This window comes from Anolis sagrei, chromosome 1 (assembly GCF_037176765.1).
Source record: "Anolis sagrei isolate rAnoSag1 chromosome 1, rAnoSag1.mat, whole genome shotgun sequence".
Lineage (NCBI taxonomy): Eukaryota > Metazoa > Chordata > Lepidosauria > Squamata > Dactyloidae > Anolis > Anolis sagrei.
The window spans coordinates 285,143,176-285,165,879 of NC_090021.1; the positions used below are offsets into that span (position 1 = coordinate 285,143,176).

At 38.9% G+C, this 22,704-nt stretch overlaps 1 protein-coding gene across 7 annotated transcripts in view; it reads left to right on the plus strand.

Annotated features, from left to right (window-relative positions):
* SIPA1L1 (signal induced proliferation associated 1 like 1) overlaps window positions 1–22,704 on the plus strand; it is a 181,784-nt gene that overhangs the window by 134,778 nt on the left and 24,302 nt on the right. For all 7 annotated transcript variants that reach the window (XM_060761557.2, XM_060761548.2, XM_060761605.2 and 4 more), the window contains 5 exons: window positions 4,571–4,720; window positions 11,388–11,506; window positions 13,908–14,026; window positions 15,530–15,975; window positions 22,037–22,276. In XM_060761557.2, the coding sequence (XP_060617540.2) occupies window positions 4,571–4,720; window positions 11,388–11,506; window positions 13,908–14,026; window positions 15,530–15,975; window positions 22,037–22,276 (1,074 nt within the window). The remainder of the gene's footprint in view (window positions 1–4,570; window positions 4,721–11,387; window positions 11,507–13,907; window positions 14,027–15,529; window positions 15,976–22,036; window positions 22,277–22,704) is intronic.

The window sequence follows — 22,704 nt, forward strand, 5'->3', positions numbered from 1 at the left end:
AAAGACAATGCTGATAGGTAAATGTGAGGAGGAAAAGAGGAAGATCACATTAAAGGTGAATTGATTCAGTCAAGGAAGCCACAAGCTTAAGTTTGCAGAGCTCAACTAGAACTTCTGATGATTGACCGCAAGTTCTCTTATTAATAGAGTTGTCATAAGTTACAGCCCGGTTGATGTCAAATAACAACAAAACAGTCAAGAAAGGGGAGGACCAGTGTTGTTTTCCTGGTTGAATGTTTCCATCCTTATTAGTTAATTTAAGTCTCACTGCTTCCCACAAAAGCACAGTTAGGATTAAGTGGAGGAGGAGCAGTGCTTTTGGAAGTCAAATAGGCAGCAAAAAAGGAGGCCGGGGCGAGCCAGTGTATTTCGTGTGTGGAATGGGTGCAATCCTACTATTGGATTTTTTTTCCCTATTGCATCTGCACTATATGATAATGCAAGACTGTTTCTCTATCCCACATGTTTATGTTCCTTATTAATATAAATATGGCTTGGATTCTTTTCCCTGGAGTTATCCACTCTGTTTAGGTAATTTATTGCTTTCTAATTGTGACGCAGTTTAATCTAGATTGCATATCTGAATAGAAGAGACATGCAAGCGCTTCCCATGGGAGCTGTAAAGACACTCACCCACCAGCAACCTCCATTGTAGCAACCACCTCCTTCGGAACCATAGCTGTATGTCACTGGTTTGATTTATCAGAAATAACATTAACTCTCTAGAAGCTGAGTCTAGTTCTGCCTCTGACCTTTAAGAGCTGAAGCAGGTGAACTTACTTCAAGACCCCAGTAAGCAGAGCCCAAGTATAGTTCAGCCCCTACTGGTGCTGATGAACAATCAGAGGGTGATATGGAGATAGAGAAAGAGGCTGTTTTAAGTTCCAGCAGTCTCGTCTCAGTTGGTTAAGGCCTTCGAAGCAGATTCACTTGGCGAGTGCAAAATCTGAACAGCCATCCCAGATAAACTCAAAACCTAACTATACAGCATCTCTTTTCATAAGTCTTAGGTACTTATGCTACCATCTATAGATTTTACCAGGTTGTGTGTCTTTATTTAATGATATATAACAATTTTAATGCTATAGGAAAAATTGTTACGTAACACTTATCTGACCTATAACAATTTTACTACAAAGAATGAACTCCGTAAATTGCAGATTTACTTACAGAATCTTTCAGGCTGTTTATTGTGGGGTGCTGACATAGCTGTGCACTAGATTCTTGGTATCATGATCACAGGCAATGATATCCTCTTCTATTGACAGCTATACCAATTTATTTATCTGGTTACTACTTTTTATATTGGTGTTTTGGTTTATTGAGATTGTACTTGTGGTAACATTTCTTACATAGATTATTGGACAGAAGGGTGAAGAGGCATAGATATGAGGCCTTTGGAAGTTAGCCTTTCTGAGTAGATGGTCTAGGAGAAGCCTTGTACATGAGCTCTCTCTTCGAAAAAATTGTAGTGTTGCAGAGTTGATGGCAGTGAGTTTGCATGCACATACTGTTTACCTGATGCTAAAATGGCCTTTGCTGGCAAATAGATGTACGCTTTCAGTGAAATCTGCTTTTCATGTGTGGGTGTACCTTTTAAGGGACAAATAGAATAAAGAGCCTATGAGTCATTGTTCATAAAAGAAACAATGATGCCATGACACATTGTCTTTTACATCTTCTGATCTGTTAGCAGAATGATGCAGTAACATATTGATCATATTTTGTGTCATACATTATAAAAAGATGATCGCATATCTTGTTGTGAGAGTCAGCTTTTCCAAGTTTTGTGTACAAGCATTTTTGCACTTTTCTTGGCAAAACTTAATTGTTTTCAGAAAGTGTTAGTTTGAATGACTGGAGATGATCATTTATGCTGAATACCTAGCCTTTGTGGGCTGGGCAGTGATACAGAAATACTATATAATACATATATTAGTCCCCATTCTCATGTATCTTGTTTTATTGGCACTTTTAGCATCGCCTTGTGAACTCTGTAATTATCATCATAATAATGACAACAGATTGTTACTTTTTTCAACTAGAGTAAAAAATAAATTTTCTTACATTTTAAAGAACAAATGGAGAATACCTCGAGCCAGAGATGGTGAGGTTATAGAGGACAAAGTAGACAAGTCTGCAGACTGGTGTATTACTTCAGATAATAAGAAAATGCACTTCTTATTGAACTAAAGATAGTATTAGAATGTATTTTTATCACAAAAATGAAAATTACGAATAATTTGATGTAAAATAAATATGGATGGAACTGTAGGAGAATATATATATAACAAACGCAAATATTAATCTACAGGACATTGTTATAGAAGAGCTTGCCTTCTATCAAAAATTCCAAGTGAATTTGTATTTATGATTTCTTTCATAATACTTAAAATGATACAAATTCACAACAAAAGAGTTGCCTTTTATTGCAGATAGAAGACTTATGGGAACAGGATAGTTCTTCAGTTTGGTTCTATTGATTCAATGGATTCATTCTGGTCAGGGCTAATTACTAAACTTTTTAGCCACATATTTTTTTTACACATTTAATGTTCACAATTTTAAATTATTTAAATTTCGACATGGACATCAGTATGTTGATGCATGATGTGTCAGCAACTCCATGAGAATTGATAAATTGAATGCAAACTACAAAGCAGAGATCAAGTAGGGTTTTAAAAGTTGTCAAAATAGTTCACAAGTACAGATATGAATGATAAAAGCTCATTAATTATGTCACTGTCTAGCAGCATCAACTAGCTTTATGATTTCGCTTGCCACTGTAGCCATACACACACCAGGTCCAATGCTTGGAAAGTGATACAGTAGTTACAGGGCAACACTTTTGAGATAGCTTTGGGGATCTCGATCTTTATCTAGTTCAGTCATTCTCAACCTGTGGGTCCCCAGTTGTTTTGGCCTACAACTCCCAGAAATCCCAGCCAGTGTACCAGCTGTTAGGATTTCTGGAAGTTTATGGCCAAAACATCAGGCTGAGAACCACTGATCTAGCTGATGTCCAAGGCTTTCCAGATAACTGTACGATCCATCCACTAACCAGATGGTATCTCTTCTTCCTGTTTTTGGTAGTTCTGGGCACTTCGGATTCATATAAATGTGGAGAAAGATGAAAAACTCACAAGTGTGAGACAAAAATACCCCCACCTCACCCCTGCAAAAAGATCTAGCAAGGGGTAAAAGCGTTTATCTGAACAGCAAAAAATATCCTTTTTTCAACTGGGGAAAATATAATCACAATGAACAAGAAATGTAATCATAATGAACCTTTACCAAAACACATTATGATATGGGAGAAGGTCACAGCTTCATAAATATTAACATTGCATTTCTTGTGAGTTGTGTGTGGCAATGTATATGTATATGTCAATTTCACTGAAAAGCAATTACTTGCCTAGCTCTTCAGGGAGTAGCAAAAGGGATATGAAAAGGCTACTGGCATTGTTAATCTGCCTGGACCATCTTCCCAGATTTCAAGTTCTTACATTTTTGGGATGTTTTCATTGAAGCAAATATTTTAAGATGTTTGTCTTTCCAAGGAAATCGAATAGTTTGCAAATTAAATGCAGTGGACTAAAGAAAAAGCATAGTGCATGACAGTGTGTCTCTAAGGAATATCATATAAATCTGTCTTTCAGGGATATTTTTCAGTGAAAATATTAATGACTTCTGAAGTTTGCAGTGTTTAGAAATACATGTCCACTTCTTGCTTCTTGTCCTTTTTTCCAAGCTAGTTACTAAAGGTGCCCAAGGGAGGCAGCATATGCACTTGAAATGACCAGAGGGTTTTCTTTGAGTATAGTTAAAAGCAAAAACATGTATACCACTCTTCTTCTGCTAAGGAGGTTACCACTATGGTTCACAGTGATAAAAAAACAATGTTTTTTTTATTGTTTTCAGAATCTGATATAGTTAACTCAAGAAGGTGCATTGAGTTCGGGGGGTTGTCATCCCATCAGTACTCATTGTGTGAAGAGGCCATTTGGAGCAAAATGAGTTGTGTATTGTGTCTTGGAGGTGTTGTGTATGAAATAGACTTGTACTGTGCATAGGTGCATACATACATATTATACTTCTTGTTTTCTCGCTATCCAGTTAATCTAAAATGCCAGTATTTCATTTCACAAACTGTAGAGTTTCACAGACTGTACTGCATATCAATAAATTGTTAAAAGTGTATACTCAAGCTTCTGCTGAAATGGATGGATAAATTACTTCTTTATTTTGAATATGGATGGAATATGCTTTGTGTTAATATTCTTTCCTTGCAAATAGCAAAAGCAATTCAGCAAGTTTATTTCTGGAAGTCCTTGGAAGCAGTCATTTCTCCCTTTTACTTCCCCCTCCCCCATCTTTTGCCACTGTTCCAAAGGGAGTAGATTAATAAAGGAAAATACATCTTGCCTTCCAGCTGGCTTCATTTTTTACTGCCTTAGTGAACTGACACTGCTGATGTGGCAGTTCCTATAATAGTGTTGTTGCTTTATTGAGCTTTGCGTTGTGGTACTTCCCTTAATAATGTAGAATTCGTGTTGTTTGTATTGAACAGATTATCTCCTGGGTCTGATGTCTACGTCACCGTCTCATCAATTGCCTTAGCAAGATCACAACAGTGCCGTAATTCCCCCAGCAACTTGTCATGCTCCAGCGAAACTGGGTCTGGTGGAGGCACCTATAGGCAAAAATCTATGCCTGAAGGGTAGGTTCTCATGTATTTATTTCCTCACACTTCTTCTTTTTTTTCCTTTGCTGCTTTCATTTGGGTGACTGGTACTTGCTTCATTCTCACACCAAATACTCTTAGCTATACTGTTTTCTTTCATCTCAAAAAAAATATTCTGGCAACTTGTAGCCCAGTTTTGTCTTCTATTTTAATATAAGCAGATTCTTGTGTGGCTTGCTTCTCCTGAAAATGCATGGTGTTAACACATCTACATTTAGCAAGGACTTAATGCTGCCCTCAATGCCACCTGAACTCTGAAAGTAATTCATACCTCTTTTTATTGCTGGTGCACTCAAAGGCTCTGATGATCCTCAAAGTACAGTTCTACAGAAAAGGAACCTTACATTCCCACCATATCTGCTGTACTTGGCAAAGTTTTGAGTGGCATATCTGTGTTCTTTTCATCTGCAGTCCACTTTTGGACTCCATACCTACACAGAGCAACTCTGGAACTTTCTAGACTGATCAACCCTAACACCAACCTTACAAAAAGCAAAAATCCCATTATTTTCTGTGCATAATTAGGGGCATTCTTTATTTCTTTACTTACTTACTTTATTTTTATCCTGCTCTTTTCCCCATAGAGTATCAAGGTGGCTAATAGTGATATTCTCCCATTCCCTTTAAGTTCTTTTGGAACTTTTTTCCCTGTTTCTTAGGTAGAGTAATTCTTTCCTTACCATTTTGATTAACTTGGGTTCACCAATATTAATGAACAAATTCACAATCATCATTGTGCATATTAGTATTGCAACAATAGCCAGATATTAATAGAGGAAGATCTGCCTTGATAGAGCCATGCTCTGAGAATGAGTTCTAATGCAAATCTTTCAAATTGCATTGTTGGACCTGTATGCCTGTAATCACTACAAGTTGCTACTATCTTCATTTTCACAGTCATGTCTGGTGTGTATTTCCATTTCCCATTACCTCCAACAGGCAGCTGCTCCAAGGCTGCCAGTATACACATATTGGTAATGAGGTCTCTGTCCTGTATACATCCAACAAAAGCAAATAGGTAGTGGTGGGTTGGGAAGGTTTAAATCTCATTGTTGACAGATGCTTACTAATTTGGGAAGAGGCTGCAGAGTCAGCTGTGTAACAAAGCCTTCTCTGTCTTGTGCAGATGGCAGTGTTGTATCCAGGATTATAAGGAGGAATGTTGAGACAATATGCTAGCAAATCACCAAACCCAAACAATTCAAAAAAACAGAGTAATCCTCCCCTCCCACATGGCACATTGGACTCACTTTGCTAGGTGTGAATGGGAGTGGGAGCACATATACTCACATTTTTCTTCATACAAAGAAATGTTGATGCTGGAACAGGCATGAGCAAACGGGCCTTTCGGGTGTTTTGGACTTCACCTCCCACAATTCCTAACGGCCTGCTGTTAGAAATTGAGGGAGTTGAAATCTTAAACACCTGGAGGGCCAAAGTTTGTCCATGCTTGTGCTAGAAGCTTTAACTTCCCTTCGGGAGAGAGAAAGCAGGGTGGTAATAATAATAATAATAATAATAATAATAATAACAACAATAACAACAACAACAACAACCAAACAAACAAACAAACTCAGGCATGTCTCTATCCAATTTGACAGTTTTCTGCTTTTGTGGAATTCTGTAACTTTGGACCTACTAGAGTTTGAACATAATAAAACTAAGATTTCACAACCTGCCAGGAATAGTCTTCCCATAGTAATTCTCCTGGTTTGGATTTGACCAAAAAAGATCTCCTGTTGGCTGACAAGATATATAAGACAGGATCAACTCCCAGAATATTAACTTGGGTTCTACTTTCTGTTGTGCTTCATACACTCAAGGAAAGATAGCCATCTATACTTGATATTCATGATATCAATATTTTCATTCCTCTACGATGTTTTGCCAACAATCTGCTACTGCTGTCATTATCATTATGTTTATTTATATCCCACCTTTTCTCCCACTATGGGACTCAAAGAAGCTCTAAAGTATTCATGGTTTGCATTTATTAACCCTGAGAAACACATGCACTTCTCCCCACCTTTGGCTCTATTTGAATGCATGCATGGGGCTAACCAGTTTGGATTAAGTGAGATTATCCTGTACAGACAAATAGAAGTAAGCCTTTGCATGGAAATAATGCTGTTATTACAGCTGTACTTTTTGTAAAGATTGTCTCTGCCACAGGAAAAAAAGGAAAACCTAGAACTAATATCAGCAATTCTGGTCACCTGCTAGATAATTACCTAATGCCTGGCCTTTGAGGAAAAAATATAGAGTACCCCACCTCTTGATACCCCCCAGGAGAGACATTTGATGAGATGGAAAAGGTTTATGATGATGATTCCCCATCATATGATGTAGTCAAGAACTGGCATCATCAATTCAAGTGTGGTTGGACTTCAGTGCAAACAGCTCCAATTCCAAGGAGATCCCACTCTGCTGTTGATGAACATACAATCCAGCAAGTGGAGGTCGCCATTTTGGAAAATCACCGCGTAACCATTCGCCACCTAGCCCAAAATGTCAAGATTAGTGTGGGGTCTGTGTGAAAAAAAAAAATCATCCAAGACCATCTACACATGCATAAGGCATCCACTCACTGGGTCCCTGGTTGCTCCCACCTTTCCAGAAGCAGGCATGACTTGAATGCTCTCAGGCTCTATTGACGATGTGCCATGGACATCAGGAGGACTTTTTCAACAGACAGATCACACAGGATGAAAGCTGGGTCCATCACTATGATCGTGAGACTAAAGTCCAGTCAATGCAATGGAGCATCATGACTCATCATCTCCAAAGAACGCATGTGCCCAACTCTCACCAGGCAAGGTCATGCTCATAGTATTTTGGGATCAGTACAGAGTAGTGTTGATGGATTTCCTAGCAAAGGGTACCATGATCACTGGGGCATACTTCACTTCACTGCTGCGGAAATTGTGGGAGGCCATCAAAATCAAAAGACATGACATGCTCACCAAATGTATCCTCCTTCTGCAAGACAATAAACCAGTTCACAACTCACATGTTGCCCAAATGGAAGCGTGCTCCTGTGACTTTGACATTCTACCACATCCCCCTTATTCATCCGACCTCGCACCATCGAACTTCCACCTCCTTCCAACAATAAAGTTATTTTTGAAGGACAAGCATTTTTCAGTTAATGAGACTCTGATTTCCGAAGTCACAACGTGGCTTTTGGAGCAACCTGCCGACTTCTACAAGTGAGGTGTTTACAGTTGCTTAAAAAGATGGGAGAAGTGTGTGTCCCTAATGGCATCAATGTAGACTAATAACTGTGCCAAGTTTCATTGCCACAGGAAGTGGGTCAGGGGAAATCTTTAATGAACTCCCCTTGTAAGTAGAGTGTTCTACTTATTTGGATTTTACTGAGGTTTATGAGTTGCGAAGCCCAGGCAACCATCTAGAGTTAACAAGGACCTCTTAACAGATACAGATTGATTAAGAGATAATGAAGAACCTCGAGATAGAAGTAGGAAACCATGCATGTTCCAACAGCACGTAATTTAGTTATGGCATTCACTTTTTCAGCTTCTCTAAAAGGAGATCACACATGTTCGTGGAAGTTTACATTTATCACTGGTTATCAAAACCATAAATGCTAGAGGTTATCTCCAGAAATAGATGCAGTGTGCCTCTAAATACCAGATGTTGGTAAGCATCAGTAAGATGGAGAGCTGTTGCCCTCTTCTCACTTGTGTGTTTCCAGTGGGCAGCTGCTTGGCCACAGAGTGTAATGGAGTGCTGTTCTAGATAGGCTTTTGTGTGGTCCAGTAGGACCCTTTTGCTCATAAGCCTGTACAGATGAGTAACCAGGGTATACTGTCTGTGGCAAAAGCATCTGTCTGTGGTCCATAAACATCTTACTTTATATACAGCTTATGTCTACTTGCCTTCATCCTATCTGAATCTGTGTCTAATGACTAGTGTAGCAATGATCCACAGGGAATTATGTAATTGTTAAAATGAATGATACATTTGATTACAAACAACAGTTCTGAATGGTTTAAGTCATTGAAATGTAGTGGTTACAATTTGTTTGCATGTAGCAAATTAGAGTTCAGTTGTTTCATAGACGCAACAATAAAAACAATGAATGTAGCTGTCAAATGACTAAAGCAGGCAGGAGAAATTATTACATGAAAAGCCACTTTAATGACTAAGAATATTAATAATCAGGTATGATCTCCCTCTAATGCCTATTTGTCATGAAAAGACCAAAATTTACAAGATGTGAATGTCATTTATTGCATAACCGTCTTTATTGTATCAAATAATTATGTTCAGTGTTTTAGTATATATCATATAACCTTATGGGCAATTTGAAAATAAAGAAAAGATTTTGGGGCTTTGGTTCTGTGTTTTATTTTCTATTTGTTTTCAGTGGAGGTATTTGGTGTAAACACTTGCTTCTTCATGGTCTCTGTGAAAATCACACTGATGGTACTTTCTGCACTTGCACAGTGTGCTTCAGAATCTTGTAGCAAGCTCTAGAAGTCTTCTGGATACAGCCCTGCCCACCCTCCCTAGGAAGCATATAACCAGTGGAAGGGGCTGAGGCCTCAGTTCCTGTGATCCGCCAATATCACAGCAGCTTCGGTGATCTCGGCAGCTTCTCTTCCCTGTTGGGTTGTTTTTCTCATAGTTAAATTTGACCTCGGCATGTGTTTTGACTACATTTGTGTCTTCTGGGTTGTTGACTTTTGGATTGTCTTTGACTATGTTGTGTTGTACTAGTGTGTTGACCTTGGACTAGTTGACCGCATTGTATTTCTGGCTTGTTAAATTGGACTGTTTGACCTCCTCTTTCTGTTCACTCAATTGGGATTTACTCTGACTGCCCTCTTTGGAATATTGACTTGGATTGTTTGGCTATTTTTATCTCATGCCCTCCTTGCACTGATGTGGTTGGATTATCTCTAGTGGCTACTCTCAAGTGTAAAACTTGGTTCCTCCTGTGGGGGAAAACTACAGGAGAGGGGGCAAGATAGGTGTCTGCTATATTTGGGGGAAGGGACCTCCGTTCCTCAAGCACACAAATAGGGACAAACCACAACCCTTGCCTAATCCCTCAAAGAAACGAGAACCCTCTGAGCTTTTGGTAAACTTATTTCAGCTTCAACAGCCAGCTTCCTCTTCCTGGCAAAGAAAAAGAAAATTGGAGACTCCGACCTCCTCCCTGCCAACAGCAGTAAGGGCGATCCTGGATGCAGCACAGAGAGCATCCACCAAACACTCATACCAATACAAATGGAAGAGGTTTACTGCCTTTTCACACCAGAAGCGACTTGCAGTTTCTCAGGTCGCTCCTGACACCAAAAATATGCCTTCTCAGAGCAGAAAGGGGCAGAACCATTCACTGCCCCTACATCATTCATCTTGGACTTCCTTGCTTCAATTTCAAATGCCAACATGTCTCTCACTTCACTTAAGTGTTATTTGGCTGCTATTTCCTTTTACAGGAAGAGGGTAGGCCTCCCCTTGTGTTTTGCCGATCCTCTGGTGAAACTTTTTCTTCAGGGATACAGGAATCTTAGGCCTCCATTTGTACCACCGGTTTCATCCTGGAGTCTGCAAATAGTTATCTCAGGGTTGGCTAGCCCTCCCCCCCCCCTTGAGCCACATGCAACTATGGACATGTGTTATGTGTCTTGGGAGACTATTTTTCTCATGGCAATTACGTTGGCACGTAGAGCAAGTGAATTGTGCGTGTTAAAGGTTTCCACAAAAATAAGGTCATCTTGTACACAGACATTGCATTTCTTCTGAAGGTGGCCTCTGCTTTTCACATGTCTCAAGACATAGTGTTGCCCACTTTCTTTCAGAAGCCAGGTATGGCGTTGGAACGTGCATTGCATCTGCTTGATGTGAGGGGAAGCTCTGGCTTTTTACATTCGGAGAACAGCTGAGCTGAGAAAATCCCCCAGGCTGTTTGTGAAGTACAGGGCAGATTCTAGAGACCTTCCCATCTCTTCTCAGAGACTATCCTCATGGATCATGTTAGCCATATGTTTATCATACAAGCTGGCTGGAAAGGACCTACCTTCACAGTCCAAGGACCATTCCACCAGGGCTGTAGCTGCGTCAACTTCCTTCTTAAGGTGCATTCTACCAGAATAGTGTGTCGAGCAGCCATTTGGTCTTCCCCACTTACCTTTGTTACGCTCTACAAGCTGGACATTGCTTCCAGGAAAGATGCAGTTTTCAGCAGAACTAACCTTCGGTGGCATGACCCCCACCATCCCAGGCGAGCAGCTTGCTAAACTACTATCAGTGTGATTTTCACAGAGACCACAATGAAGAAAGAAGGGTTACTTACCTGTAAGCATGTTTCTTTGAGTGGTCATCTGTGAAATTCGCACATCTCCCTGCCCATCCTCCCCGCTTGCATCATGCCTGGTTTCTGTCACTGCTGATTTCAGCAGCACGGGAACTGAGGCCTCTTGGGGAGGGTGGGCAGGGCTGCAGCCAGAATACTTATAGAGCTTGCTAGAAGATTCCAAAGCATGTTGCACAGGCACAGGAAGTACCATCAGTGCAAATTTCACAGATGACCACTCAAAGAAACATGGTTACAGATCAGCAACCCTTCCTTTCCATGTATAAGATTTCATAGGAGTGGGATTCTTTTACACAGGTTTGGAATGAGTCGAAGATCCCCTGCCTCCATTGACAGACAGAACACGGATACCAGTGGAAGCGGCAAATCTACTCCAAGTTGGCAGAGAAGTGAAGACAGTATTCTTGACCAAATGGGTAAGTAAATATTTGCTTCAGAAATTAAATGGCATCACAATATGACACTGGGAGCCCATTCCCTTATTATAATAACCTCTTACAATATCCAACTTCTTACGGTATGTTGTTCCTTTGTTGTTATCTAATGAAATCCACAGAAAAAAATAGGAACATGTCTTAAGATGCTCAAAAGATCTTTTATTGCTTTAAAAAAAGCCCAACACATTTCAGTTTGTTTACTCTTCAAGCCTTCTTTCAAGCCTTCTTTCAATCTAACATCAAAGATCTGGACGAAGAAGTCTCAAAATACTTACTGCAATGACTTTTTTACCAATATAATAATAATAATAATAATAATAATAATAATAATAATAATAGATCAGTCCATGAAATCGGTTTTTAAGACACTGTTGAAGAAAATGCAGTTACTACCTAGTGTTGCTGATTGATTGTCCTTGACTCCATTAAGTGCTGCATCAGCTTAATTTAATTTTCACTTTGTTTATAGCTCCCTTTGCGATATTTAGTTTCTAGTAGTATGATACAATCAAACTAATTGTTTCATCATTGAAGGTGTAAAAACCTTAAGAGTGTAAACAAAATATGTGTAAACAAATCTATAGTTGCTTGAGAATCACTTTCCACCTATGAGGGTTTTTTTCAGTGCACTTTGCCATTAAGTTGTTAACTGAGAGAGACATGCTTAACAATGCAAATCTTTGGCATTCAATTGTGATTTTGATTGTTAAGTCCTCATTTGGATTTTCAGCACATAGACCTCTTCGTCTATGTGCTGAAGCAGTGACCTAACACGGGTAGGTCCCACTGAAGCGTTGTTAAGAATTTTATGCAGTGGTGATGCTGATGCAGAATGACTAGCTTTAATCAAGGATGGCACCTTTGGTATCTGTTGGGCCTGGGAGGTCCACTGCAGTATCATCAAGTCTCATGTTAAATGGTCTCATAATAGCCTGTACCATACTGTGGGGGTATAGACAAAGGAACAACAGAGGGAGATTTTTGGTCTGGATGTTTTAGAAACAAAGCCAAAGGAATTTTGATACAGAAGCCAAATTTTCAAAATAAATGGCAGAAAGCGGACTCACTTTCTATGTAGAACTTAGAAGATCAGATACCAATAATGAGTTAGCTTCCATGAAAGGCAAAACATACTTTGTGATTTTCTGGGGTAATTATGGGTTGGAAGCTTCTTCCTGTCAAGTATCAATAATTCCCAGCTAAAGTTGTAATGGGAGGGATGAGGTTGTTGATGGTTCTGTCCTCCTGTGTTGGTTGAATGTTAGAAATGTTTTTTAAGGGGAAGATACTCAGCTCTTACTGTTTTTCTTGTCATCACAATATATGGTGATTGTATAGATATAAATATTGAAGTATTCAGCATATGTTTCTGGAGTTGTGGAAAAGAAATACAATTCTGAGATTCTAAAGATATAAAGATATACTTTTCTTCTAACCATTTCAGAGACCCAGTGAGTGGTGTCCTAGTATTAAAGCCATCTGTTGATTTCCCCATCCCCCATATCTGCTTCAAAGGAAAAACCTGTGATTATACTGATTTCTAGTTTCCATTCTGGCGAAATACTTTAATCACATATGTTTTCATACTGTTGAGATGGTAACGGCACGTGTACATTTAATCTTTTTCAGAATTACTTTTGCAGATCCTCTGTTGTGTGTTGATCCTGGCAGTTAACATAGCTGCTTTTACGTTGTGAAAGTAAAGTGCTCTAATTCCAACTTACAGAAAATGGAAACAGTTGGGGGAAAAAGTTGTGGTTTGGGTAGAAAGTTCATACAGTATTACCTGTCACCCTCACTTTCAGTAGTTTCCTGCTTTAATGCAGTTAAAAGTTTTTCTTCACATTCATAACAAATTACATTACCAACTGTAGTAATTATGGATTGTGTCCAGTTGGTATGCCTCCATTGACAGAAGGCTCTTTGATGCAGTGGACACTTACTTTTCTAGAATCGGGAGAAATTGAATTTCTGCTACTTCTTTTATTCCCTGTAGTCTTTCCCTGTCCATCCCCCACCCAGCCACACATTTGGTCTGATCAAATGAGAGACCCATCAGAAAACAATAGAAGGAAAAACAGGAAGGAGATGGAAAATTACCAGAGATCACCTCCCTTCATATCACACTGACAGAACTGGATCAAATTGCATGTTGTCTGCAGAAGGACACCAATTAGATACAATCCTATGCAGTTAAAACTAATTAAAATTCTTCAGCTTATAAAAAGCAGTAATGTAGGTCAGCAACATTAGTGAAAGAATGTCATATTCTGCTTTTGGTTCTCAGCAGACCTACAGCAGTATCTCAAGTTTCTTTTAATGCTGAGCAGTGGATAAAGTGAGCTTCCTGAAGGCAAATGTATTCCATGCTATATTGCAGAACCAACTTGCCATCTCCCTGCAATGTCAAAGGTGCTGCCATCCTTCAGAGAGAGCCCCACTGGAAGATTGATGAGGCAGGATCCAGTAGTTCACTTGTCTCCAAATAAGCAGGGCCATGTAAGTTTTCTTTCAAAACTGCTATTTAAAGAACTTTGCTCTTTCAGCAGTTCTTCAAAAGGTAAGATATCCTTTAGAAGCCTGTACTCTTCTGAACTGTACTTCCTTGTTAAAGTATGGAGGCGGCAGCAATAGAGCTGCTCTCGGTGGTTTAAGGCTAATTGCAACTTTAACATTAATAGAAACATTTTTTGTCAATTCAGAAGCAAAGCTTTGCTACAAAGCACTGTGTGATAGGCTAAGGATTTGTGGGAACCTTGATTGTTCCAGAAATAAGAGTATTGTTCAAATTATTCTACCCACTGCTATATTCCACATGCAAAATATCAGTGACTTACTACCATTTTCTACAGCAAAAAGTTGAATGATCTGATGCAGTTAGTCCCAATACATTAATTTTAATATTTCTGTTTTTATAGGCTAAGTCTTAACCCCTTATGGGGTTTAAGTGTAGATTTTGCTGGCTTGCTCACAGTCTTGAAAAGAAAACATTTTAGCGATATTCAAATATTGAAGGAAAAAACTAGCATTTTATTCACAAGGGGAAAGTTACTGACATGATCCCAAAGTAATATGCCTTTAAATGGTCTGCATTTTTAAATTCCAATTGGCTTTTAGTCCCAATTTTGGGGGGAAATCAGGATGCTGATAATATGATCTAAACATTTTGCACAAGGCAACTGTTTTTCAGGATGTATTGCATATTTCCATACATTGTAGATTCCTATGCACTATGTTGCTGCTTGCTGAATTAATTCATTAATCATTTGCTTTAACTGACATACCATTCTACATTGTTGATTTGGATGTGAATGGCTGTTGCAAGCTAATTGGCATGCATAACATGGGTGTGCAGTAGCACCTTTTTCTAGAGGAATTTCTAGAGATCTGTTGGAGCTGGTTACTATGCACTCCATTAAAACTTGGAGGATGACCATTGTATGTAGACATTCTAGAACAGTGGTTCTCAACCTAGGGTCCCCAGATGTTTTTGGCCCACAACTCCCAGAAATCCCAGCCAGTTTACTAGCAGTGAGGATTTCTGGGAGTTGAAGGCCAAAAACATCTGGGGACCCCAGGTTGAGAACCACTGTTATGGAATATCTCACATATCTGCATTCTCTTTTCACATCCTTGTGATTCATTTCACTTCGCTTAGCTTTCAGTAATGGTTTTTACATCTGTAAGTATATTATGAATTGTGACAAATGTTTCTGCTGTGATGTTCTAAAATTAGTATTTGTTTCACGATAAATTTAGAATGGGTATATTGAAAACCAGTTAATGGAAAATTATAGTGGAACTGTGTCTTCGTTTATAAAATACATGGATGGTTATGGCAGATTACTAAATATGTAACATAAGTCTTGAGCTGAGTATTTATGCATCTTGTCTTAATTTTATGTACAGTAATATGTGCACCTATGCTCATCATTAATGAATAGTTTCTTTCCCTTCCAGCCTTAAATTTAATGCAGAATCTGTTTTTTTTTATATATATAGTCTGATAGCCACTACTCCAGCCATTCAAGCAGTAATACACTGTCCAGCAATGCATCTAGCATCCATAGTGATGAGAAGTGGTATGAGAGCGGAGACAGGACAGAGTCAGAGATGAATAGCTATAATTATCTTCAAGGCACGTCTGCTGACAGTGGCATCGATACCACCTCCTATGGACCCAACCATGGATGCACAGTCTCCTTGGGCAACTCAGCAACATCTCCCCGATCAGGACTTATGAAAGAGAAAGTGTCCCCATTGTGGCACAGTTCCAGTGAAGTAGTCTGCCTTGCAGACCGGACTTTAGAAAAAGAGAGTCACATGATGGACAGAAAGACAGAATCTTCATTAAGCTTGGACATTCATAGCAAAAGTCAACCAGCTTCTAACCCTTTAACAAGAGAGAACAGTGCTTATAGCCTTAGCGATGCTGTTTCCCATGCAAGGTAATTTTCTTTAAAATCATACTTGATGCCTCTTCCTATATCTTTCTAGCAGATGTGAGGAGTGGGTGTTATGGAAAATAACATCCTCGTGTTTCTTGGCAGTCCTTCACTTTGAATAGCAGAGAATTTGAAAATGGAAGATTAGTTTGATATTTTCTTTTGTGGGTGAGAAACTGTTGTGGGAGAGCTGAAAGCAGATAGATCTAGGCAGTCCCTAAGTTACAAATGACTCATAATTAGGAACGACAATTATTGCAGGGACAGAAAGTGAGGTGAAATCTTCTGAAGAGGGGCACACACATCAAAACAATCACCACAGGGGTGATTAGATAGATAGGCAGGCAGGCAGGGTGGAGTTACACTTAAAAATGTACCTGTTCCAAATTCAACTTAAGAACCGACCTACAGAACCTATCTCATTTGTTACTTGTGGACTGCCTGTACTAGGTTCTTCCCACAACAGTGCACACATCTTATATATGTGTAAAGCAGTGCAGACATGGCATTATTGATCTTTTAGACATGTTTTAAGGAGTTTTGAATAGACTACAGAATTCTATCTTCTCTTTACTCTCTGGTGCAATTTTCCCCATTCTCCCTCCCATTCAGTAGGATGCTGCATCTAGACATGAAACCTAAACAGGTGAGATCTATGGAGTGCTAGAATTTTATTCAATAAAAGAACACTTTGTGTCTAGGCTTACATTGTACAAAAGCTAATCACACAATACTTTTTCCATTCTGAATGTCTTAAAAAGTGCTGGCCCCTTTACTCTGACTTATTCCATAGCTTCTCTTACATTTGATATGCATCAGTGTAAGGTTGTTTTTTAGATTATTTACCTTTGTGATAATACTGTATTTTTTCATTTATCTCATGGAAAACAGTGTTATGGTGGCTGTGACACTGATTTTATGTGTTTCATTCCCAAAATTCTATACACAGAAGATAAAGATGATATTAAGAATAAGATTTTTCACTGGTACAAAAACAGGTATTCAGCATGTTCTTGAGCTTGTTTGGATTTGAAAAATTCATGCTACTATATATTACACATGCACAAGGAATTAGTATTTTGCTCGAGTAACACAATGAAGTGGTAGAATTCAAAGAAATAGCCATGTTAGTTTGCAAAGGGATCTTATAGCACCTTTGAGACTGAGCAAGATTAAGTTGTTGGATAAGTTTTCATAGGCAGCCTACTTCCATGCATTGAGGAAGTAGAACTGTCCATAGAAGCCACAATGTCTATACTAAGACAGTCGTACTTTGGACATATCATGAGAAGACATAACTCACTAAAAAAACAACAAGAACAACATTTGGTAAGGCTTGTAGACAGTAGGGAAAGATAGAGATGCATTACAGATGAATATACAACATCCCTGAGTCTGCATCATTTGAGCAGGGCTGTTGAGGATTGAGTGACTTGGGCATCTCTCATTCATAGGGTAACCATAAGTCTAAATTGGCTTGACAATTAACAAAGGTATGCATTGGCACATATGACTAGCAGAAGTCGCAAAAAGATGAAATAAACAAAAGAAGACAAACCAAAAGCATAGTCAGGACTGAAGGAAAAAAAATAATGACCATAAAACATTTATATCATATTAAACAAGGCAATGAAGAAAAATTAACATTATTCTATATTTTGGTTCCATATTTATCAAAATAGAGAATGTAGTGATGTAGTGAGAAGACTTGGAAGGGCTACTATGAAGAAACTAGATAAGATTCTCCAGTCTGAAGATACATCACTAAATACCAAAATCAGAATTATCCATGCCACAGTATTTCCATTTTCAATGTATGGAGACTTTCAATGTATTAGACATCTGACAAGCTTATGCGGAGAAATCAATTCATTTGAAATGTGGAGACAGGGGATGGTCAAAAAGATGCATAAAACAGCCTGTGAGCAAATCAAGCTTAAACTTGAACATTGGCCTTCTGATAGGTGTCTTTCCTATCAGAAGACCAATGGGGTCAAGATGCAGCCTTTGGTTTTAAATTACTTTAGGGGAAAGAAAACCAATTAATTTTTGGACATTAAAGATATTAACTCAGATTATTTTAGAACCAGGCACTGAGCAGGACAGCTGTTCATCACTATCCTAGCTTGTCAGATATGCTCTTTATGTCTAATTTCTTCCAAAAACACAAGATATAACATGTTTCCTATGGCTTTTTCTTTCTGTAAGTTTCTATTTAATCAGAGCAAAATCCTTTCCAGGGCACCAACTTTCACAGATAATAGAAAAGTATATCAACATGGAATATATTTATAAATACAGAGGGTAGGGAAGTAAGAAGCCTTAGATAGGTCTGCATGGTCATCTTTGAATACCACAGTTGAACAAACTTTGAATTACATAGCTCAGAGCTTTCCTTTGATTAGAAGTCCACTTAAACTTGTGTGGCAGTGGATGTATTACAAACAGGCAAGATCACTCAGTTCTCCCTGAGTATCCAGGGTTGGGTTTTGTGCCTACTGAGGAGTTAATGAAAGAGGGTGTTGTGGTTCCAGGTCTTGTGAGATGGTTAACATGATGGCAGCTGCATGAATGAGTGCAGAAGATAATCCAGCCTGATATTAACAACAGGAAGCATGGGAAGGAAGCTGGAGCATCCATTGCATTCATTCATGTGGCTGCTACCATGCTAACCACCTCGCAAAGTCAGAGGAAGGATTTAGCCAGGCAGGCTATGAGGACTGGGAGTGAAAGGAAGCGGCAATAAGTCAGTTGGTCTTTCAAAATGCAGGTGAATTAAGTGCCAAGAAAAAAAAGGTATCGAAGCCCTTGCAAGCCTCCTTGTAGTTCTCATGACAGAGGTCTGCAGGATTCAGTAAGAACCAGTCAGTCCTCTTTGAATTGAGACAGTTTCCTGTAAGGACATCTACATTTTGCCCATCACTGGTAACAGACACCTTTCAATGTGTGGGTGGACAGGACTGAAGAAAGGCTACATATCAATTTCAACCAAAAGCTTCAAAATTTCCTCCTTTTCACAATATCAGGTCTGCAGAGAAGCACTCTCTGACACTTCAGGCAATAGAACACCTGCTTCAGATAAGGGGCATGGAGCCTGTTACCTCTCAGGAGAGATTTTTGAGCTCTCACTCTCTGTTCCTCTTGATTCAAATGAAAAACAAAGTGTGGAGGGTTGTTCTGAATCTTCACAAGGCCAACCAGAAGTTCCATGGTAACCTTCTGATCATTTCTGGAAGGGATGCAGAATTTTTTAAGAGGGTGGCCTTACTTTGATCAGGAACAGTTTATCAGTTCCATTCATGGAGATTGCATGCGATTCTGGGTCTTAATAGTGAATTGGAATTCTCTATTTGCAAGAGTCTGTTGAGTTGAGTCTGTTGGCATGAGAGGAATTGCATATATGTCACAAGAATTTGGTTTTACTTAGGTTGGATCCTCCTTTTCATTAACATGAATTCACTGTTCATAATTTTGAGATTATTATTCTATCTTCTTTTTGTCTGGATCTCAAGGCACCACGGGAAAAAGTAGCACAGGTTAGATATGCAGAGGGCTCTTAATTTTTACTTTGATAGGATTCAGTAGGACAAAGGAGTTTTGTAAAATTAATTGTTTCCTTTTAATAAAGACATATCTTCTTCCACTTTGGCTCAGTGGTTGAGGTTTTGTTTTCAAACGCATAGTGCAGTGCCAGTTGTAGAAGGGATTCAGGTACAACCCATTCATACTGCTAGCTTTTGATACATCTCCTTCTCTTTTGGAAATCTGTTGGGCAAGCCGCTTGGGCTTTCCTGTCTTCTTTTGTTAGGTGCTATTGACTACACAAGTTTGCTTCCATGAATGTGTCCTTTGACAGTTGTGCAACAGGTTGTGCCATTGTAATTGAAGAGTTGCCCTCCCAAATGATGAGGGTCTAGGTCCCAGCTTGAAGAATTGACTCCTCACACTGCAGAAAAATGGTAATCACCATGAAGGTTCATTTTCTGCAGGCGTGGAGAAGGATTGTTTCCCACTCTTATTTGGTGGAGGTTTGTTTTGACTTTTGGTGGTCTGTTTTTTGGTGTCTGGAATTTTGTCATGCCATCACTGGGAGGGTGAGATTTGCCTTCTCTCTTAGGGTTATTAGGTTGGTTGACAAGTTGACGCCCTTCCTGTGAAGCATGAGGGAGGAACCAGACCCATCTTGATGGATTCCCTCCCTGTAACTGCAGAAAAATAAGTGCTACAATGGGTACCAGCATTCCATTCCATGAATTTGATATTTAGACACATAAATAGCCTTTCCATTAATCTATTCTTTGGGGTGGGGTAGGGTGAGATGGGGGAGCAAAATTAATACTCCTCTGCAACATAATTTCCATGTCATTTATTTATGGATATTGGGATGGGGTGGGGTGGGGTGGGGTGGGATTGTGGGTACAGACCAGCCATTTATACAAAGTGTTCTTTAATATATACATTTAATGTCTATGTCTATTCATATGCTATCCATAAATATTAATATATATTCCTTTCTTCAATTTCATTTTGTTGATGTGAACATGGCAGAATGGTGCAGTATTCAGTACTTTTGAAATCTAACACTACTTGTAGTCATGTGACATTAAGATCCCTTTATCCTCTTCAATTAAATTTTGATAAAATAACCAATGATAGATAAATCCATCAGTCTGAATTTGTTCTTGAATGTCTAAAAAATAATAAACTGGAAGATGGAAATGTAAATTTGCTTCTTATGAACAGAAATGGCTCTATCTATTTTTATAATAATTGTTCATTCCTGACGCTGTTTCCCTATCCTTGGACTTTAGTTAAAGGCACTGCATATATAAAGCACATATTTATTTATTTAGTTAGTTAGTTAGTTAGTGTATTTGTATACCGCCTTACTCAGCTGATCGGCGACTCAAGGTGGTTTAGAACATTGATTGCATTAGTGAATTTGTCATCAACGCAGAACACTTTTAATCTAATATTTGAATATTGTGGGCCTAAATTCAATACTTTTTTGACCTGCAATACCATTATTATGGGACCTCTTCTGTCTCTCCCACCTGCAGCTCTCTCCACTGCCCAGAAATAGCAGTTCTAGGGGTTTCCCTATTCTCCTGTGCCAGATTTGGGGGCGCATGTGAGTTCAAGAGGAAAGCAAGGGATATCCCTTCGAATTTCTACTGGATTCTGCTATTCTACTAGTGGTCATCCAATCTGGAAAAATGTTCTTTGTTCAGAAGATCACTTATCCTTTCCATAATCTCGTCAGCTTTCTTCCTCACTGCTAACAGCAGGAAGGAATTTCAAAGACATAACTGTGTTAGTATGGAATATTAATATGTAAAAGGATCTTGTAGCACCTTCGAGACTGAGAGAATGAAGTTGGTAGAGTAAGGGTTCATCTCTGTACTGTAGAGTGAATCCAGTTTGACCCCACTTTAATTGCAATGACCCAATTATGTGGAACCATTTGAGTTATTTTACAAGGCCTTTAGCATTCTGTGCAACATCATTATTAACCACAAACCTCAGGATTCCATATCATTAAGTAATGGCAGTTAAAGCTGTGCCAAACTGCATTAATTCTGTAATGTAAAATCTACCTCCTCAGATGCAAGCAGGAAGGAAAAGGCAAACTATGTAAACTTGGCAGACTGTAGGGAGCAGTGTTTTTCTTTCAGTGCTGACAATCTGTTACCCAGATACATTGCAGCATTTTATATAGAATTGTATAAAAAGAAGAGAACCAATGGTATAATGGCCTGAGTGGTTCAAATCCTCACTCAGCTATGGAAACCCAGTGGTTGACCTTGGGCAAGTCACTTTCTCCCAGCCTCAGAGGAAGGCAATAACCAATCTCTTCAGAATAAATGTTGCCAAAATATCTTTTTGTTCTCCTATTTTAATTAAGTGTATGCTCTGGTTGATAACTTTGAAAAAGCAGTCCTTAGGTTAAATTTCACTCAGCAAGGCTTTACCACATAACAAAATGCAGCTTTGAAATTAATTGTGCACGGTGTCAACATGTACATTTAAGCCAAGCTTTTTCTTTATTATGCTTCTCTCCCAGTACCATGGGTTCCCGACACTCTGCCAGCCCCGTTATTTTCACCAGTGCCAGAAGTTCACCTAAAGAAGAGCTTCACTCTGCCACTTCTCCACAGCTTGCACCACCTTTCCCCTCCTCCTCTTCCTCCTCTTCCGGCCCTAGGACTTTCTATCCACGGCAGGGTGCAACTAGCAAGTACCTGATTGGATGGAAAAAACCTGAAGGGACAATAAACTCTGTGGGGTTTATGGATTCAAGAAAGTAAGCCCATTTTGGTTCTATTTTGGTGGGTGTTAATTTTTTACATGAACAGCCTCTACAGTGCATAGCAGGCATCTTGCTTACAGAAAATAAGAAATTTAAGTGCAGCAGCTATTTAAGCCAATTAAAGTTCTTGTAGAACAAAATCCAAGAATTCTACAGAAATGTTGTTACGGTCTGTGAAGCTGATTAAGGTGTTTGTATTAAATTGTTTAATTGATTCGCTGAATCTTTAAAACCTCTCTTCATTCTCTTCAATTACTGGGTTTTGCTATCAAAGGATTTTGAAACGAACTTAAAACATTCTAAAACTCCAACCAGTGTTTGGAACCCCCACCTCTAGCTTTAAAATGAAAAGCACATTATACAAACGTGAAAGATAGGATGACAAGCTCTTTGAGAAGAGCAGTTTTGTTTAGAAGATCTGT